General features: G+C 39.3%; 1 protein-coding gene across 1 annotated transcript; it reads right to left on the bottom strand.

Moving 5' to 3' along the window:
• Nucleotides 1-1,913: 1,913 nt before the first annotated feature.
• On the bottom strand, nucleotides 1,914-12,408 carry si:ch73-233f7.1 (protocadherin). The gene is made up of 4 exons (XM_017484712.3): nucleotides 9,321-12,408; nucleotides 7,002-7,060; nucleotides 5,902-6,020; nucleotides 1,914-5,502 (listed from the first exon to the last, which is right to left on the bottom strand). The coding sequence occupies exons 1-4, from the start codon at nucleotides 11,823-11,825 to the stop codon at nucleotides 5,183-5,185; spliced, it is 3,003 nt and encodes a 1,000-aa protein (XP_017340201.1). The 5' UTR covers nucleotides 11,826-12,408; the 3' UTR covers nucleotides 1,914-5,182.
• Between the last annotated feature and the right edge of the window lie 9,644 nt (nucleotides 12,409-22,052).

Genomic DNA, 22,052 nt, shown 5'->3' with positions numbered 1-22,052 from the left:
GAGGTGTTAAATATTTTGGACAGTTTGTATGTGTAATATAAGCGACCTCTAGCGGCTGAATTCCAGAACTAGAAAAACTCTTTTTTGGACAAATAGAAGCTGTAATGTATATATCTTTTTAAAAAAATAAATAAATAAATAAAAAAGATTTTAAAAAAAGATCAAAACTAAGTCTTACAAAATAAATGACATTATTTATAATGTAAATATTTTATTTTAAAACAAATGTGCTATGTTAAATGCTGAAATTTGTGTGGGGGTTATTATTATATCATTTGTCATTTATGAATATTTGTGGTAAGTTCACTGCCCTCTGCAGGCTGCTAGTGTTATTGATGATTTCATTGAAATACATCAGGAAACAGGCCTATTATATTTGAAGCTGATTTGAAGAAGCTGAGACGAACTTACCATTATGTCACGTTGGGGAATTGTAGGGGTACTGTGTCTTATGCAGTTGTTGTCCGTCTCTGTCATAGGTCATAAGCCACACTGTTTTTCTTCAGGCAGGCCAGTGAAGACACAGATAGTGCGCACTTTTGAATGTGACCTTAATGCAGGTATATTTCATTATCTTCAGAAAAATTAAATACTTCTAGTTTTCTATTTTTGGTGGGGAGGGTTTATAGATTTTACCTTATCTTAGGCCCATTTCCACTGAATAGCAAAACAAACATGACAAGCCTACTGTGTGGTGGTACCTGGTAATAAGATAGTCCAGAATGGTTAACAAGATGTGAAAAAGAGAGGCAAGTATAAAATAAGTAGTGGTCAGACAGTCATGTTTCCATGGTAACTGAAGAACTATTCTATCTTTCATAGAGGGCTAAATTAACCTGCCTGCTTGACGTCTACAGGGTCAAAGGTCAGCAACTAATAAAATTCATTCTCACAGCACGGAATTTAGCATATTAGACAACAAACAGTGTCATTTTGTTCCACAGGTGTAAATGATGAATTCTTGTAATGTACTTTTACATTTAATTATTGTATGCATTATTCATGTAAAGTATTACAGTTTTTCTCAGGTGCTTTGGCACATTTCCCAAAACACTATTAAAGTTCTCAAAACGTTAAATGCAAGTACCACAACAATTTAGACTGTAAGCAAAACTCTGTCTTGCATGTAAAAGCCAGTAACTCTGGCAATAAAAACCAAAAGCTTAAAGAATTTTGTCTGAGAGAGAAAGAGAGAGAGAGAGAGAGAGAGAGAGAGAGAGAGAGAGAGAGAGAGAGCACAGAGCACAGAATTTGTGTGCCTCAGTTTCATCTCTCAAATCTTTACTATTAAGTAATATTAAGTATTTATCTACGATTCTTCAACATATTACATTGAATGTACTAAATGTAAATTAGGAACTCTTCTGGAGAAAGAAGGTGTAAATGGAGTTTAATTTCACTGATCATACAAACATGCATGTCTATCTGGCCACAGCATTTTACCTATCTGAAATGTGCGTAAAGGCCTGACTGCTGACGAGCTGGGCCAATGAATTAATAAACATCTCTTATAAAATTGCGAAGACTATGAATATCTCATCATCTACAGTACATAAAATCATGAAATGATTCAGAGCATCTGAGAAATCTCTGTGCACAAGGGACAAGGGTGAAAATCAGTATTGCATGCCCGTGATCTTTGGGCCCTCAGGCGGCACTGCATTAAAACCAGGCATGATTCTGTAATGAAAATCACTGCATGGGCTCAGAAACACCTCCAGAACTCATTGTCTGTGAATACAGTTTTCCGTGATATCCACAAATGCTGGTTAAAGCTCTATCATGCAAAGAAGATATATATATATATATATATATATATATATATATATATATATATATATATATATATATATATATGATCTCTTTTTATGTTTTTAGTGCAGTGCCGCCTGAGGGCCCAAAGATCACGGGCATGCAATATTGATTTTCGCCCTTGTCCATTGCGCACAGAGATTTCTCCAGATTGTCTGAATCTTTTGATGATATTATGTACTGTAGATGATGAGATATTCATAGTCTTCACAATTTTATATTGAGGAACATTATTCAGATTGGTGAACCTCTGCCCATCTTTACTTCTGAAAGATTCTGTCTCTCTATGATACTCTTTTTATACCCAGTCATATTACTGACCTGTTGCCAATTAACCTCCAGCTTTTTAGTAAGGCTTACTTTTCCAGTCTTTTGTTGCCCTGTCCCAACTTTTTTGAGATGTGTTATGGCCATGAAATTCAAAATTACCTTTTTTTGTAATAAATAAACAAATAAATAAATAAAATAGTACATTTACACAGTTTTATATGTTTTCTATGTTCTATTGTAAATAACATATGGGTTTATGAGATTTGCAAATCATTGCATTCTGTTTTTATTTATATTTATTTACATATATATTACACATAAATATTTGCCAGTTATGACTTCTGGCTGGATTATTTTGTATGGAAGTATTTACACAATAAGGATGCTGATAAATGCACTTGAGAGTAAGACAGATCATTAAGGAAAAAACAAGGTAATCAGTTTTAATCAACAAGACCTACTCAAATCATCACATGGCCAGTGAAAATCAGCTGTATGTTTGAATTCTGTTTGAAAACAATAAGTAATTCTTATAATAGTCTGACCATGTTTTACTGAAAGTATTTTAGGACTATACCCATATAGCTGTGAATAAAGTAAACAGAATCACAGTTAATGATGAAATACTAATCTTAATTGAGTTATCCAACTATCATCTCCTGTGTGAAAAAAAAAATTCTAAATTGCTCATCTCCTGAGTTTTAGTCCATCAGCCTGCAGAGAGAGAAATTTCAGTTTGAAGAAGTGGGTGAGTGCCATGGAGACCGTTTCCATCACTCCCTTGTAGTGTGAAAGGACACGTGGCAAACATAATTAGCCTTGCTCAGTGGTCTGATACACATCTACTGACATTCTGAACTCATTTCCAGGGCAAATTAAAAACCAAAAGGGCACCAGGGAGAGTGCAGTACTTTCAAAAGTATGTCCAATGTGGCATTTTAAGGCTGTGTTAAATTCCCCTGCAATTCCCCTCCCTTTCACTTTGAGTAATTAAAATGATATTTTTTGAAAATGGAGCTGCTTAATGGTTTAGTAAATCAATCCAGGCTGTTCTCTGTAGACAAGAAAACTGAGTGTTCACTAGACTAGACCAGACCTTGTGGACATCTGTGGGCACCTTTTCCTAATATTAAGGATGGAGATATAATGCTGCAAAAGATACGTTTCCAGAATTTTAGCTCATTTCTCATTCTTTTTGTTTTTATTTTCTTGTGGAACAGCATGGTGATGTTCCTGCATAAATCAACTGCATTAACAATCAATCTATACACATCATGTGACTGAAACAAAAATGCATATTTTAGAGGAGTGATTAACCCCCTACAATGCCTCCAATGTTATATTCCTCCTTCATTATTTTAATCCACAATTGTATGAAATATTACACAATAAAACTTGGTTTTCTGCTGGTGTTACTCCATTTAACCCTCTGTTCACCCAGAAACATAAAATTAGATACCAAAATCTCATCCCAGGACTTTTGACAGGCCTTTTCATATTAAGACGTCTAAGTTGTCAATTAAATTGTCACTTCTCATTTCTTTTGCACTGTAAATTAAGATGAGTTGATATAATTAAAACATCACTAAATAGAAATAAATTAGAATTATAGTTAGAAAATAAAGTGCAAGAAAAAATCTGTAACATTAAAACTATTCAAAATGTCTTTGTCATCCGAACACAAAAAAAACACAAGGATGTACTAAAACTGGAAAATTAAGTTTTGCTTTTTTTTTTTTAATGGTACGTATATCAGATGTCATAAAGACCCTTCTCACAGCAGCCCATGTTATTTCTTAGAAAAATACATAATACAAATGATAATGTGTATAATTTATAATAGACATTGTCTATTAGAAAAAAATACTTTATTATCAGAATTTATACAGTGATATGCCGCGATTCAGTTACACAGTTTGCATACATATTAGTACTGTACATGTTGTTCACTGAACAATAACCATGTTAGACTGATTCACCTCTTTAACTGAGCAAGCAATCAATGCAAGGCTATGGCCTGATGTTTCTGCTAACACAGAAAATTCACACTGTGGCCAAAGGGTATGTAATGCTCACAGTTTACCTAATATGATTGTCAAAAATTGTAGCACAACAATAATAATAATAATGGCATGGAAAATCTGAGCACAATGTCACTGTTGCTGTTTGTTATATTTGACCTTCATACCTTTGAACAAGTTGTCCAAACAAAACAGTAGTAAGTGGTTACTCAGCCCATGATTCACATAGAAGAATAGAAAAAAAGACCCCTTATGAGTTAATCAAAGATACTTTGTAGAGCTCTTCAAAGGTTCTTAGCTTCCATCAGTTCTGCTTGGACCACTTTCTGATTGGAAAGACTTGGTTGTAAGGGTCTGCATAGAACCTTTAAATAATCTTTAAGGTGTTTTTTTTCTGAGAATGTAATCAGTCCAAGCCACACAATTAGTCTGTTCACTATCCTCATGATGTATAATAAATTAATTTCATTTATTCATTCCTCCTTACCCAGGGTAACCACTTTACTCTGGCCAGGGTCACAGTAGATCTGGAGCTTTTACATTCCTTTACACATAGGATTGTTTCTAGAGGCATTTTTAAATCGTGGAGTAGGTAATTCACCTACCGTCATGTTTCTGCAAGAAAACTGGAGAACCCAAAGAAAACAGACATAAATATGTGAAACATTGTACAAATGGTAACCAGACCTCCCACCTTTTAAATTTACTATACTATATTCAGGTTCATTTAGATGGCTTTAACCGATGGGATGTTAATCTCTGATAATAAGCCAGTACTTCCAACCCCGGCTGGAGTAAAGCTTTCTTCTGCTTTCTTCTGGCTTATGCTTTATGTTTCACAAACATACAGACATTACACATGTAAACCAGAAATTGTCCCTAAGAGCAAAATGGGTCATGGGAAGCATACCACCCTGATCAGAAACATGAATTAAAATTAGAGCAGTATGGATTGGCTAAATAGGCTCGGCTCTGCTTTGGTTGATTCACTGCTTTTTCTTTTCGGCATATTTGCTTCCCCTCAACATGTTCTGTCCACCATCTCGCACACTGATGCAGTCTCTCGCCATTCTTTTTCACTATTCATTATACAGGTCATTATTGATCACCTCAGTACCTGTTTCATCCCTTGGGTCATAACTGCTGGGGGAAATGAACTTGCGTTTCTTGCCAAAGGTGGAGAAGGTGTTGTGGACATCGAGCTCACTGCGGTTACTGGGCCGCAGGGTACAGAGGGCAGATGGAGTCCCAGGGATGTAGACATTGTGTTGGTAGTCAGGTGGAGGATGACTATGTGTTTGACCTGAAGGCTGCTGCTGTTGGGGAGTTTTTGTGGGGGTGTAGCGGGGTGTCCATGCCCGCTCATGGAGGCCGGTAGCAGGGGAAGACATTTTGCACTCTGGGTCAGTTAGAAGGGGAGAGAAATTAGATATAAATATAAAAAAGTATAAATTAATTCTCTTTACATAGGTGTATCCCCATATAGTATAATATTATATAACACCAAATGTATATTATATTGTATACTATACCCAATTCAGGAGAATTTATTTGTACTGTAGTATTATAGGTAACAGTTAAATGTGCATATTTAAGAAGACCATTACTTCTACTACTACTACTACTACTACTACTACTATATGCATAAAATATCCATCTGCTTTCAATAATTACACAATTTCAAGAGACATACATACAAAATGCCATTAGATTAAATTTCAGTGTGGAATAATAGACACTGTATACCAGATGACATTGAATTGTAGGTCCTCACTAAATGGGCCAGTGTTCCACTTACCTCTCATTCGTGTTCCCCATGTCCAGTACTGTCCTGCAGCCACTGGACTTACATAGTTCTCAGAATCAGTCTGCATGACCTTCTTCATGAGAGTGCCATCCATATTGATTGAGTTATAACTGAAGAAAAGCCATCACAGAGATCGCCCTGATTATTATATGGGATATATGGGATAGTTATTATACAACAGGCCAAAACATTGTGCTTCCTCAGTGGTTCTTTAAACTCAGGATTTCCTGATCGGCAAAGCCAGGGGTTCAAGTCCCAGCACTGCCAGACTCTGGATTACTGATCAGAAGGTCGGGGGTTTAGGCCCTGGCATTGTCAGGCTGTCATTGTTGGGCCCTTGTGCAAGGCCCTTAACTGCTCCAGGAGTGCCATATCATGGCTTACCCTGCACTCTGACCCCAACTTCCTGGCATGTTGGTGTATTTATATAAAATGTTGCTACTTTATATGCTAACTATCATCAGATTTTGGCTTTACTTCTACAAATGAACAGGCTGTTCCCCCTCCAAGTTCTGTGGAGGGGGTCAGTGATTTTTTATAGCAAACATATATAACCATAACATCATCTACATATAGATAGACAGATTGAGGGAAATTGTAAAAGAATAAGTAAATTGCATTGCAAGTGATCATAAAGTGACAGTCATTGGAATGTGTGATGGTCCAAACTATCCACCCATCCATCCATCCATTTTCTATACCGCTTAGCCTACTGGGTCGCAGGGAGCCGGGAGCATAGGGCACAAGCCAGGGGACACTCTGGACAGGGTGCCAATCCATCACAGGGCACAATCACATACACATTCACACACCCATTCATACACTATGGACACTTTGGACATGCCAATCAGCCTACCATGTATGTCTTTGGACTGGGAGAGGAAATCTTGCAGCATGGTGAGAACATCCAAACTCCGCACACACAGCTGTGAATCGATCCCCCAACACTCAAGGTGTGAGGAGAACATGCTAACCACTAAGCCACCTGGTCCTAACTAAATACAATTTAATGATTTTTAATGCTGTCTCTGTGTGTGTGTGTGTGCGTGTGCGTGTGTGTGTGTGTGTGTGTGTGTGTGTGTTTTAGTTACCTTTTCAAAGTTGATGTTTGGTTCTTGGTAAGAGCCCAGTTAGTATTGTCTTGTTTTAACTGCAACAGAAAATACAATTTTAAACTCTCAATTAAAACTATCATGATGCCTTTTTAGGCTTGTTTATTCACAACATTAAAAATAAAATGGTATTAACAATAACAAAAAAGTATTCGTTTCTGGCTGTAGAAATTCAGAGAGAAAAAAAAACCTAAACTGATGGCTTAGTGTTTAAGGCTTTTGGCTACTTATTGGAACTTCGTGAATGCAAAGCTGCCACGGTTGGGTCCTTAAAGGCCTTTAATGTCTCCGTTGTAAATCGTTTTAAAGCGTCAGCCAAATGAACAAATTTAACCAAACCAAACATTTCCTTGTTTGATTACTAAGTGTGCGACTTACGACTGCCATCTTGTGGACAAACGTTTGAATGACTGGATTTCTTTGAGAGTGAACTCCACACACTCAGGTCTTGTGCCGTTTTCGTGGCCGAGGCGCAGCGGGGGAGGAGAGCAAATCTACTAGTGTTTGTTCCGACTTAAAACAGACGAGTACAGACTGATTCCGCGCTCTATCAATTCCCTTAGAACCCGGGATATGGAGAGCGCGTATGTAAGCAAGTTATTAGATTGGATTATTTATAATGCTTTCCCAAAACCAATTAAACCACCGAAGGGACGATATTAATCTTCAGAGAAATCCGCACCAGCCAGAGCATTAATTAGAAAACAAAATATGTTTAATCGTTCAATGGATTAGACGTAGTCCTACGTCCCCCCCCCCCCCCCCCCCTTTTTAAACTACACCACTCGTGTGCGTTTTAATAAAAGTAAACTCTGCAAAGGATGTTTTCCTTGACTTCAAAAGAGCTGGTAACGTCGCTGATATAGAAAGCGGGGGTGTACTTCATAGTTGTTTGCTCATACTCACATTTCAAATGGACTTTATCATGTTCAAAGTGTTAAAGTTTTATAATGTTAAGTTAAAACCTATTAACATTTCTGCCACATTTCTATCTGTCAGGATGAAAATATCCAGTTTTAAATAAAACCTCATGTGGCCTTGTCATTAATAATAAATTAGACCTATATTAAGTACGCAGTGTGATAGTCCCATCTAGCGGATTTAAAATATAGCTCAAGAGTAGTCTCTCTCTCTCTCTCTCTCTCTCTCTCTCTCTCTCTCTCTCTCTCTCTCTCTCTCTCTCTCTCACACACACACACACACACACACACACACACAAGAGCAAGTTTAGATTATGCCAGGATTAATAAAACAGATTAGCTCTAATTTTTAAGACCTGCTAAAGACCCCGGTATTGCCTAATATTATACAACAAATAGTTATGTCATGTCTTGTGCGCGTGCATGTGTGCGTGCCCTTGAGACATTTGGGTGCCCTTGGATGTTTTGTAGCTAAATCAGACACACACACAAAAAAACTTATAAATATAGCTACATGTATAATACATAGAGTTGACCTTGTTTTCAGACAAGTCGTTCACTCACATATTGCAGTTTGTTTTTGTTACAACTTCCATACATAGACTTTTATTAGACCATAACATCGAAAACGTCCTTAGTGATAAACAGACGCAGATGCTGTTAATAGAGAATGTTTTTCATCAACAAAACACCAGATATAATGTGACAAACTGAGTTCGAAGGAAACTATGCAGGCTTCTGTCACTAAACAGTAGAGCTGTGTCTGAAGAAAACAGCATGTCTGTGGAAAGCAGAATGTCTGGGTGTTGAAGAGAGTCGGAAGAAAACAGTCGGTATGAAGGAAACAGTATGTGAAGAAATCACTTTGTCTGATGAGGGCAGTGTGTGAGGAAAATACAGTAGAACCAGTGCTATCTCAGTATAACCATGACTGAGACGCTTATAGTAACGGATCCGTCGCTTGTGGACGCACAGTGTGAAGGACAGCTGCTGATCGAGACACGCTCGTTTGTTTTTAGTCGAGTTTATTGGCGTCGCCTCTTAGTTTTGCACCTGCAACAGTAGAGTCGCTGTACTTCTTGACATTTATTATTGTAGCAGTGAATGATGATCAACGGGGCATATATGAGTACAGGTAGACAAAAATAAACACACCGTTCATTCAGCACTGGTGCTTTCCTTGTGTATGGCATTATCGCGGATAGTTCAGGATTTACGGTTTGAAAGCGCATTAACATTAAGCTCTTGATTTACCCCAGCAATCAAGAAAGTGTTGTTTATCAAAGTGTAATTTCTCCATTACAGAAAGAAGGTTGCTTAACTAGGACAGACTGTCAATATACTGTTTCTTTGTCAGATGGTTAAAGCTGCGTTTTACCTCGTTAGGAGTTGTCGCTCCGTTATTCGCCGTACCGCGGCTCTGTGAGCTCCGCGCCATCTTTTCAGCCTCCGCGTTATTTCTCGGCGTGTTCAGACTGTAAGATTTCATGAACATGAAGTCACTTTTGGCTGATTCGGGTGTCAGGCACACCTTGTAGCAGTAGTTCTGAGCCGTGGTTCCGGTGCTGCTCTCCACACAGTTCGTAGGCACTTTCGTCCCGGTGGAAATCTGCAGATTCAGGTTGGACTTTTTGCATGCTTCGGCGGGCGGCTCGGATTCGAGTGTGCAGCACGCAGCACCGATAGAGGACAGACCGAAATCTCCAGGACAGTCCCGGTCTTTGTAGCACTTCAGCGCTGCCAGTACGATGATGGCTACTAGGAAGACGAGCGATACCACGCTCAATGAGATGATCAGATAGAAGGCGAGGTTAGAAGGCGCTCGGCGGCTGATAGCATGGTCATCGAGGTCTGACAGCGACTCCGGCACGCCGTCCACTAGCGTCAGAATGAGAGATACGGTGGCCGAAAGAGAGGGTTGCCCATTGTCCTTGACCAATATAACGAGTCTGTGTCTTGTGGCGTCTTTGTCTACGAAGCGGCGGATGGTCCGAATTTCACCCGTGTAAAGCGCGATGCTGAACAGCCCCGGGTCCGTGGCGTGCAGCACTTGGTACGAGAGACGAGAGTTTTGCCCGGCGTCCGCGTCCAGCGCTGTTATTTTTGCTACGAGGTAGCCTGCGTCCGCCGACCTCGGCACCGTCTCAGTAGCCGCCGTGCCGTTTTTCGGCAGCGGGGAAATGACTAGTGGTGCGTTGTCGTTCTGGTCCAAAACAAACACGCTTACAGTCACGTTTCCGCTCAGCGGCGGGAAACCGGCGTCCCGCGCCTGAACTCGGATCTGAAAGTTGCGGAGCTGCTCGTAGTCGAAGGAGCGAAGAGCGTAAATGTTGCCATTGTCCGAGTTAATAGAAACATACGTGGACACCGGCATGCCCCTTATTTGACCCTCCAGGATAGAGTAGGATAGATAGGCGTTCTGGTTAGAGTCCGGATCGACTGCGCTCACAGAGCAAATGGAAGCGCCCGGTGCGTTATTCTCGGTCACATAGACGGTGTAGGACGGCTGAAGGAAGCGCGGAGGATTGTCATTAACGTCCGACACAAGAACATGAATAGTTTTCCCGGTGGAGAGCGGTGGCGATCCTAAATCTCGCGCCGTGAGAGTGATGTTGTATTCGGCTACCAACTCTCTGTCCAGAAATTCGCTAGTCGCCAGAGTGTAATAGTTTTTAAAGGACGAGTGAAGCCTAAAAGGGACGTGGCTGGGGATCTGACAGTCCACTGCTCCGTTTTCTCCGGAATCACGATCCATGACACTGATCACGGCTATCACGGTCCCCGGAGGCGCGTCTTCCTGAACAGGTGTGGAGACAGAGGTCAGGATGACCTCTGGCGCGTTGTCGTTCACGTCCAATATATCGACAAGTACTTTACAGTGCACGGCCACAGCAGAGGGACCTTTGTCTTTAGCCTGCACATAGAGCTCATAGACGCTGGCTTTTTCGTAATCTACAATCCCCTTCACCCGAATTTCACCCGAAAAAGAATCTACGCTGAACAGCTCGCGCACTTTCAAGGGCGCGTGACCGCTGAATGAATAGACGATCTCGCCGTTCGAGCCTTCATCCAGATCCGTGGCGTTGAGCTTGAGCACTAGCGTTCCTCTCGGTGCGTTCTCCACCAGGCTCACCCGGTAAACAGATCTGTCGAATACAGGGACATTATCGTTCGCATCCAGTACTGTAACCATGATCTGAGCAGTGCCAGAGCGCAGCGGAGAGCCGCCGTCCACGGCGGTTAGGACCATTTCGTGCATTTTCTGCTTCTCTCGGTCTAAGGGAGACTCCAGCACGAGTTCTGCGAACTTGCTCCCGTCGTTGCGCGTCTGCACGTCCAGTACAAAGTGTTGGTTAGCACTCAGCAGGTACGAGCGGAGTGAGTTGGATCCCGCGTCTAGGTCTTGCGCGCTCTCGAGTGGGAACCGTGAGCCCGGCGCTGCAGACTCGGTAACCTCTAGGTTGAACTCGCTCCACGGAAAACTCGGAGCGTTGTCGTTAACGTCTAAGATCTCAACTTCCACTCGGTACAGTTCCAGTGGGTTTTCAATGACCACCTGCAAGTGCAAGTAACAAACCGGACTCTGTTCGCATAACTCCTCTCGATCAATCTTCTCGTTCACAAACAAAATCCCGTTTTCCAAATTGACCTCTAAATATTGTTTCCTAGCTCCGGACACTATGCGGAATCGCCTGGCAGACAACCTGGAGACATCCAAGCCCAAGTCCTCGGCAATGTTACCAACAAATGCGCCGTGCTCGCGCTCCTCCAGAACCGAGTACCGAATCTGGGCGAGCACCCGGTCCAACGCGCACACACACATAAGCAGGCGAAAAGCTGACCACGCTGATGTCCATTGCCTCCTCTCGTGCCCTTGTTCCATCTCGGTTATGTCCAAAATCCTAAATGACCAGAGGCACAAGTTGTGAAAAGTGGAAAAAAAAATGTTTAAAAATAAATAAGAAGTTTAATAGTTGATATTATGGCATCATGTCTACGTGGAGCCTCTAAATGTATAATTTTAGAGAAAAAAAAAGTGATAAGATCCTTCGGAGAGGCGCGAGATGTCTCTCAGCGCTGTGCTCCCCGTGTGTGTGTGTGTGTGTGTGGGTGCGTTGTGTGTGAGCAGGGGAGGCTCATACTTTGATTTTACAGCGTATTGGAGGTTTTTGAGGAATGAGTGCGAAGAGGGTCGGGAAGAATGTGGAAGGGGGAGGGGGCGCCGTAAGGCATCTTTATTGGCCGGTACACGATTAATCCGCTCACCGCCGTGCTGAAAAACGCACTTTTAATCAACTTGACAAGCTCTGGAAATAATGAGGTGTTCCGCAACTGTTTTTTTTTTTTTTTTTGACTTTATAAACCTAGCAAATAGGGTTTTGATCACCCTAAAATTCAGTGCTGAGGATTGGCAAAATACATAAATACATATATATCGGTGTTAATATATTTATGTATTTTGCCAGTAATCCTTCCCAAGAGATTACAAAGAGAACGGTGATTTACCAGATTATGAATTAAAACGAGGTGATAATCTTTGTAAATTCCTGATAAAAATAATAAAAATAATAATAATAATAATAATTCGAGGGCACATATGGGGGCACGGTCTTGTCCTGCCCCTCCTCTCTCTCTCTCTCTCTCTCTCTCTCTCTCTCTCTCTCTCTCTCTCTCTCTCACTCACTCACTCACACACACACATACACATACACACTCGCTCTCGCTCTCTCTCTCTCTCACACACTCTCTCTCTCTCTCTCTCTCTCTCTCTCTCACACACTCTCTCTCTCTCTCTCTCTCTCACACACACACACACACACACACACACACACACACACTCTCTCTCTCTCTCTTTCTTCTCTCACGCGCGTACACGTACACACCCGCAAGCACGCACGCGCGCTCGGTCTTTGGAGCATATTTCTTCACATTTAGCTAATTACAAAAAGCACGGGGCGCGGTAGATGATGATAAATGAACTCAATGAACCCTTTCATTGCACCTGCAAAAGAGTAAAAAAAAAAATCAACCGGGTAGATTTAAACATACCCTGAAAGCAATCTGTCGGCAGACTTAACCTTAAGCAGATGGTTAAGCTCCAACCGAAATGATTACAGTCCTAAAAAAAAATTACAATGAGTTCCACTACTCTCGACTTCTTCGTTTTTAATTAACGGAGTGGAGGATTAGCGCGAAGCTATCCGGGATCAGCCGCGTTACTCCAACCCAAGAATACAAATGTTTAGTGGGAAAAGATAATCCAGGCGCTCTGGATCTGCACCGACTGTGTCACTGGGCGCACACATTGACATGCATTACACGAGCCTTTAAACCCGGCTCATCCGCGGAGCATAAAGGCCATTACTGTCACCAAACTACCGCACTGTAACACAGTTAGTGATATGGCAAAAGCAATACAGAGCACCAGACATATACAGGTAGATTAATACCATACAAGTAATTAGTTCTCTAAGCGCTAATTAATGGCAACTAGTCTATAGTAGAGAAAATATAGCGACTATAGAGACTATAGAAGTAGAAGGTATTTTTTGTAGTACTTCATAAGTTGCCACATTTGTTGTTTCAGTTTAATGTAATATTTGCACGACATTTTACATGAATTTGAGTACTTGTAGGCCTATAAAAACTAATAAATCAGGTATATACCTATAGGCTATATTGTGCTATCCAATCTCTGCACAAGCATGCACATATATTTTTTCAAACATTATACTTGAGCGCCATCTACTGGAATTCACAAACAGTTACAGTATTACGATTTATTGGTAAATGCTGAAACGGTTATTAATTGGCATTTAAATTAATCTAAACATGTCCAGAAAAAGGAATGTAAATATAATAAATAAATAAAATAATCAATAGGCATACACTATCATACACACAGATGGGTCAGTACATGGGTGCCAGTTCTAAAAGGGATCTGACAGAACAATTCAAATTTCTCAGTCTCGAAAACATAACTGACCTATGTATCAAATCCCAAATTGCACTGGCTGGGAAAAACACCATAGCCTGATCTCCCTATCAGACAAAAATATATTTAATCAAATAGATATTATAACACTGCCAATGTCCACAAAAGTACCATAGAAATGACACAGACAATCAAAATGTAGACTGTCAAATGTTTCAAGAATCTGTAGCAAGGCTATCAGAGAACGTTGGATATATCCAAGGCCAAAACACAAAGACACTAGATTCAGAAGCATCCCTGAGCAATAGAAAGAAGAATAAAAAGAGAAAAGGTGGTAAGATTGTACTCTGTATTTAAATTAAATTTACATTTAAATTACTTTGCGAAGTCAAATGGATTTTTCAATATTATATATAATATATAAAACTATTTTATACCAACTAATATCTTAAATGTAGCAGACCTTTTGCAATCCTTTTGAATTCAGATAAAATCGGTTTAGCTCAACCCTAATGAGCTCACCCTCACCCAGATGTGGTGAATGGTTGCAAGAAAGTTTGAAGGATGTAGTGGGCTACTATATATTGCAAAATGTTTTATGGTGTGTATACAGCCATTATAGACAATTTGTCCAACCATTTTGCCCAAACTGCTTTACACAACAGATCAAATAAACTTTCTTCAAATCCCACATCATAGCTCATGAGACCATTGTTTAAATTACAATCTGAAAATGTTCCTGAAAAATGTTGTCTGAAAATGTTCCTATTTCTCTTTATTGACCTCAATCTAATGTACTTGGAAAAGAAAAAAAGACAAAAGAATTTAAAACATTATCTATGTACTCTCTCCTTCTTCACACAGTGAACTGAAATCTTGTCTTCTTCAAAAATGTATCTCTGTTAAATTTCATGCTATATTTCCAACAGAAGGCTGGTATTCGTGCTTATTTTATCCTGATATAATCATTATATTAGACCCACTGTATGAGTCTCTGTTCGTTTTCTGTTGCCTCCTCATGTATAACAGGTATATGAAGTATGAATATAAAGTAGCTCCCAGGACCTTTTAGTATTTTTTTCATTAACCCATTCAAGAACAGTTCTTTGTAAGAAAACCTAGACAGTGTATTGTATTTTTATATAATACCTAGAACCTAATACCTATTATAAAGCCTAGAAAATGAATTTATATTATAGTACACTCTCAGAAATAAGGGAACCTTTTTGCTGGGTGGTACATATATTAAAGGTACATGATACAACTTCTGTACCTTTATTATATATTATACTGCACCTATAGTATAAAGTATATATAATTTATATTACAGTACACTCTCAGGAATGAGGGTACCTTTTTGCTGGATGGTACAGTCAAGGTACATCTTCTGTACCTTTAGGATATATGATTTAACTGGATTTACCCCAGGTAAAGCATACACCCAGAGTGGTGTACCTTAAATTAGCTTTTAGAGTAAAGCTTTAAAGCTACATTAGTGGTCCTATTAGTGGTACTGAGGTTCAATTATGTAACTTAAATTCTTTTTAAAGCTATACTATATTCATGTTTCCAGGTGAAAGTTACAGGTTGTCTATAAAAAATGCATCCTTGATAATACTATATCAGTGACAAGCACAGTTTGGTACATTATAGTGTATCATGGGCCTAATGAACCCCATACGGATTTTTATGTATATGCTAAGAAAACCTGCGTAAATATTTATACTGTAGGCTTTACTGAAAAAGGAAAAACGTGCCTTTTATTTCAACCCTAAGCCTTTCGGATTCGTTCTGTAGTCTTAGACCGCCATCTAGTGGCCAGATGCCGGGACTTCTGAATAAAGGTCAATGTAAAAAATGTGGACCAATATACTTAGGGAATCAACAGAACGTATGTAATTTAACTAAAATAAAAACATGACATTTGTGTCAAAATGACAAGAAAAAAGTGCAGGCTAAAACACCAAGGCGTACAACATAACCAAATGGCTAAACTAGAGCATGGTGTTAACTCACTTCAGAATTCACAGACATGTCCATGTACAGATTAAGTAATCTGTGCACTGATTCTCTGATGATATATATAAATGACTATATAATAGTAATATATATACTTACTATATAATAGTCCTATATAAATCACCGGTCTTTTTCAGAGAGTTGAGATTCGGTTTTACCTCATCAAACATCAAGTGGGTGACAGATTTCATTGCCTTCAAGGTGCACATCTATATCACCGGTACCTACCTGAAATAAATTATCGAATCATTATTGTTCACTGTACTCAGTGTGCAAATTGACTTTCGGAGGGGTCAGGGTTTTTTTCAATTTGCCCAGATTAACTAGTTTGTGTAATGCAGATGCATGCTTCAATGAACCACTATGCTGTCCTTAAAACACTAGGCCTACATGAAAACAGCACTTTAAATGCTAGAATTCATACAATGCTGTTCAGCATTATGTGATGAATAGTGAACGCCTTAAAAATGTAGTAGGCTATGTACTTTCTGAACTACTCCTCAGTTTGCTTGTCTTTTCTTACCAGTAAAAAAAAAACTGCCTTATGTCTGTTCTCTATCCCTTACTCACATTTGTGAGTCGTGACTAAAGCGTCTTACATAATGGTATGGTATGCTATCGAACAATTTAGAAAAGAAGAACAAAAAAATATGTTTAAAAATGCCACAGTTTTTGTATGACCACCTCCAAGACAAACATTGCCTTGCTAAAGAAGCTGAGGGTGAAGGTGATGGACTGGCCAAGCATGTCTCCAGACCTAAACCCTATTGAGCATCTGTGGGGCATCCTCAAACGGAAGGTGGAGGAGCACAAGGTCTCTAACATCCACCAGCTCCGTGATGTCGTCATGGAGGAGTGGAAGAGGACTCCAGTGGCAACCTGTGAAGCTCTGGTGAACTCCATGCACAAGAGGGTTAAGGCAGTGCTGGAAATTAATGGTGGCCACAAAAAATATTGACACTTTGGGCCCAATTTGGAGATTTTCACTTAGGGGTGTACTCACTTTTGTTGCCAGCGGTTTAGACATTAATGGCTGTGTGTCGAGTTATTTTGAGGGGACGGCAAATTTACACTGGTACTCAAGCTGTACACTCACTACTTTACATTGTAGCAAAGTGTCATTTCTTCAGTGTTGTCACATGAAAAGATATAATCAAATATTTACAAAAATGTGAGGGGTGTACTCACTTTTGTGAGATACAGTATGTCAAAATTATATTGCGGTAATTCCTATCCATTTCACCGCTGAATGATCATGAGAGAACCTGATTTGGTCTTCTGCTGTTGTAGCCCATCCAGGTTCAATGTTTTGTGAATGCTGAGATCTTTTTTTCTGCTCACCACGGTTCTAAAGAGTGCTTATTTTAATTAGTATATCGCAGGCAGCTTGAAAAATCTGGCCACTTTCCTCTGACCTCTCTTATCAACAAGGTGTTTCAACCCACAGAACTGTCGCACACTCACTCAGTGTTGGTTTGTTTGCTTGTTTGTTTGTTTGTTTGTTTTCACAGCATTGTGTGTAAACTCTAGAGAAATACTGAGAAATAGAAAAAAAACAGAGAAATACTCAAATCGGCCCATCTGGATAGCAGAATGGTTTATATATATATTTAGGGATGTATTTAACAGAATAGCTTTTTTATAAGTCACAACGCAGACATAAATAGACATAAAGAGATGTTTAAAGGAAAATAACTTTTAAAAGGTTGACATGGTCAGAAATAGTGGCAAGCATGTCATTTAACAATATCACAAACTGAAATTACGAAGAGTATTAGCCCTAATAATTTCACCTAAAAGATGTTCACAATTTAATTATCTAGAAATTATGAAAACGTCAGACAGCGCCTGCGGTTCGAACCTGGTTGCCCGAGATAGCGAATAGAATTCACTGGAAGTAACCGCTTGGCTACGCTGACGCGCAGACACACCAGTATATATATATATATATATATATATATAGTATATTATATGTTACAATATTATATATATTATTATTATAAGGACATAAGAAAATAAAAAGTGTTAGTATGACATATGTATGTATATATTGTTTTCCTAAAAAACAATTTTTCTATATAAATGATTAAAACGTCAGACGGCACCAGTGGTTCGAACCCAAGACTCGAAAGTCAGCGGATAGATTCACGAAGTAACCACGCAGCTACACTGACGCACTGACACACTCACTCTACAGCCTACTTAACTAGTACGATGAACCTTATTTACAAAGTGAAAGTAATATTTGGCGTGAACAATATTGACACGTGGGAAGTTCCATTTCCGAGTAAGAATACCACAAACTGAGAGTAAGATGATTAATGATTAAAATGTCAGACTGTACAAGCGGTCAGAGGTCAAAGTGAAGTGATCACTTAGCTCCGAGGTCGGGAACCTTTTCAGATGGCAGAGCAATAAAAGCAACAAAAAAACTTATGATTTTTTTCCCCTTAAAGAGCCAGAGAAAAACATATTGTTGACGTTTTTATACATGTCTTGTTATTATTATTATTATTAGTAGTAGTAGTAGTAGTAGTAGTAATCTTCACTAATATTGCATAATGATAAAAAGTGGTAACGTAATAAAGGCCATTTCACATTTTGCGTGTTAGTGACTTAACAGCCTGCATTTCCCCGAATAGGCCTGTAGGTGGCATTTGGAGCTCATTTAATTTAATACAAGATGCAGTAGCCTACGTAAGAGTCAATTGAACACTACTTACCATTAATGCGACTTCCAATTCTTCTTACTGGAAAGAAGGATACACGTCGTCTTTTTTTACTTTTAGTCATTTCACATTTGTTTAAAAACAACAACAACATAAATAAAAAGTGTTAGTATGACATATATGTATGTATATATTGTTTTCCTAAAAAACAATTTTTCTATAAATGATTAAAACGTCAGACGGCACCAGTGGTTCGAACCCAAGACTCGAGAGTCAGCGGATAGATTCACGAAGTAACCACGCAGCTACACTGACGCACTGACACACTCACTCTACAGCCTACTTAACTAGTACGATGAACCTTATTTACAAAGTGAAAGTAATATTTGGCGTCAGCAATATTGACACGTGGGAAGTTCCATTTCCGAGTAAGAATACCACAAACTGAGAGTAAGATGATTAATGATTAAAATGTCAGACTGTACAAGCGGTCAGAGGTCAAAGTGAAGTGATCACTTAGCTCCGAGGTCGGGAACCTTTTCAGATGGCAGAGCAATAAAAACAACAACAACAACAAAAACTGTAAACAGACTGGCTATGTAGTTTTCAACCGTAGGGTATTAGACCTGGAAATTACGGCTGTGCTCCACATTGTCCAATGAAATTTGAGCTTGTTGTGCCACATTGTGATTGGTTGGTGTCTACATGACAAACGTGCATCGATTATGATTTATGTAATATTTTAAAATATGTAGAGTTTTAATTGAATTGACACACAAGCTTTCGTGATTCGTGGATGTTTTTATTTATTTTCCCCCGCCGTTGAGCCATAGGTAATCACCAAAACAGCCATAAGGTTCCAGGGGTTCCCGACCCCTGACTTAGCCACACTGACGCAGTCACTCACTCTCTCTATACTTGAATGAATGCCTTTTATTGTCACTATACATATGTACAATGAAATTAAGTGCCACTCCTTTTTGTTCCGTGCAAACATGTACATTCAATAAACAAGAAGAATAAACAGATAATACACAGATAAATAAAGAAGATAAATAAACAAGATAAATAAACAAGATATACAAGATAGATATGCAAGATAGATATTGGGGTGGATGGGGGAGGTACTATGAAATGCACAGTTTTGAGACACTATATACATATGCTGTGGACTCAGTACATGTGTTTGTTTATCATGGTAATAGCTTTCGGGAAGAAACTATTCTTAAATCTACTAGTCCTTGTTTTGATGCACCTGTAACGTCTCCCTGAGGGCAACAGTTTTGAGACACTATATACATATGCTGTGGACTCAGTACATGTGTTTGTTTATCATGGTAATAGCTTTCGGGAAGAAACTATTCTTAAATCTACTAGTCCTTGTTTTGATGCACCTGTAACGTCTCCCTGAGGGCAACAGATTGAACAGATCAAAGCCAGGGTGAGAACTGTCCTTAATGATGGTTTTTCCTCTGCTGAGGCAACGGGAAGTGTAAATATCCATCAGGGAGGGGAGAGGGCAGCCAATGATCTTCTGTGCTGCTCTTACTACTCTCTGAAGCCTCTCCCTGTCTGCTGCAGTGCAGCTACCGTACCACACCATGATGCAGTATGTTAGCAGGCTCTCGACGGACGAGCGGTAGAAGATCAGCAGCAGATTGGAGTCCAGATTGTACTTCCTGAGAACCCTCAGGAAGTGTAGCCGCGTTTGAGCCTTACTTTACTTAACAAGTATGGTAAAACTGTGTGCTTTCTCCATTCTACTTAGCCAATGAAGACACAAAGGGGGGTGGGGGGATTGTATGTCTGTATAAAAACATCTTTAAATGAACACACCTGTATAACAACATCTGTAAATACAAACTTCCGTGTCTCACGAATCCTGTTTACCGTATTTGTCGATCTTTATTTGTAGTTCTCTCAAAATAAGAGAGACAAATCTTTTAGCATTGCGCCTGTCTGAGGGAAAATGCACACAGCCAGAAGGCCTCTGTTTCCTAAACCAATCAGACTGGCCCTGTTTTATGTTCTCTACACTTTAGATTCTTCCAATGTAGTTTTGGATGAATGCATACCTTCAACTCTGTTTCCCTGTCATTAACTTTCTAGATTATATCTTTGCAGTTAAATCTAAAACAGCCCCCCCCCCCCCCCCCCCCCCCCCAAAAAAAAAAAAAAGAAAAAAAGATTGTGGCTGGTTTTAGGGTATCAGCCAGGAATGCATCTCTTGCAATAGCCCATGTGTGCATTGAGGATGAAAATTAGGGGATTTAGTGGTTGGAATAAAGGAGTATTAATTTAGGAGAGGTGTTCAAACATGGCAAATCCTAATTGATTATTGTTAGGACATCTGACACTTGCAAATCTATAGAACTAATCTGGCCATACACATCCATCAAATCCACACTGGAGCTGCCATATCTGACTAACCAGGGTAGTGTGATCTAATAATAAGTTCTCCGAAAAGCCCACAGGTGGTAGCGTTGCTCCATTGTACCTCCATAGTTCGTGTATTAAACGACCTGGGTTCACTCCAATCAGAACAAGCCTGGACTTACCTGCTGTGACTTCTGTTAAAAGCATTTGAGTGATTAGATAATTAGAAATGAAGATGAAAAGTGAATAAATTAAAATGTGCCTGCAGCTACATTTAAGGGTTTCCAAGAATCTATTGGTGGAACATACAGAGAGTGGCCACCCGGGTGTTTGCAACGATGAAACATTTTTCTATTCTTATGTTTATTTTTTAGTTGTCTCTGAGTTCATGATTGCAGTTCTTACATTTGGCAGCCTCATTTTACTAAAAAAAAATGTAGTGGTTTACTCGATGTCCTTTCCTGCAATCATAATTTTATGGGTGCAGTATTCCAATGTCATCAGACAAGTTGCAACAATGTACAACTGCAAGAACTCACTTCAGAGTATGTAGGCGGCACAGCTACTGATTAAATAGTGTCTTAGTTCTGTGTTTCCCAATTCAGGTCCTTGAGTGACCCTGCTTTTTACATATTGATGCTTCTTCTTCTTCAGCCCGCTTAATTAACTTCAGAAATGTCTTATCCAGTTAAAGGAATACCTGTAGATGGCATATGGGCAATTTCCGTGGACAACAATATCACCAAATTTCCAAGTACTGAGAAAAGAACCATTCTATCTAAAAGTGCTATTTCACTGTTCAGTCGTCATTGTGTCGTTTTCAGCTTTCTGTGAGGTTTGCTTTGTATGAAGTTTTGTGGGAATCGCAGTGGAAATCAACCATGCCGTGAACGTGCTTAGTAATTTACAGGTGGTTGTCATTTATCAAAATACACAAGAGTATGAAGAAAATCATCATTACTGAAACTTTCATAAATTTGGCAGGAATCTACAAAAACAACTTACATTCATCTTTATTAAAAGATTGACAATATAAGGCCCATTTATGTTTGTTTCTGTGAGTTTTGTAAGTGAGTTTTGTTTCATTCTTTCTCAGGAAAAGGCAATTATT

The sequence above is a fragment of the Ictalurus punctatus genome, chromosome 14 (assembly GCF_001660625.3).
Source record: "Ictalurus punctatus breed USDA103 chromosome 14, Coco_2.0, whole genome shotgun sequence".
NCBI lineage: Eukaryota > Metazoa > Chordata > Actinopteri > Siluriformes > Ictaluridae > Ictalurus > Ictalurus punctatus.
The sequence above is the reverse complement of the archived record's forward strand: the minus strand, read 5'-3'. Positions and strand labels throughout refer to the sequence as shown.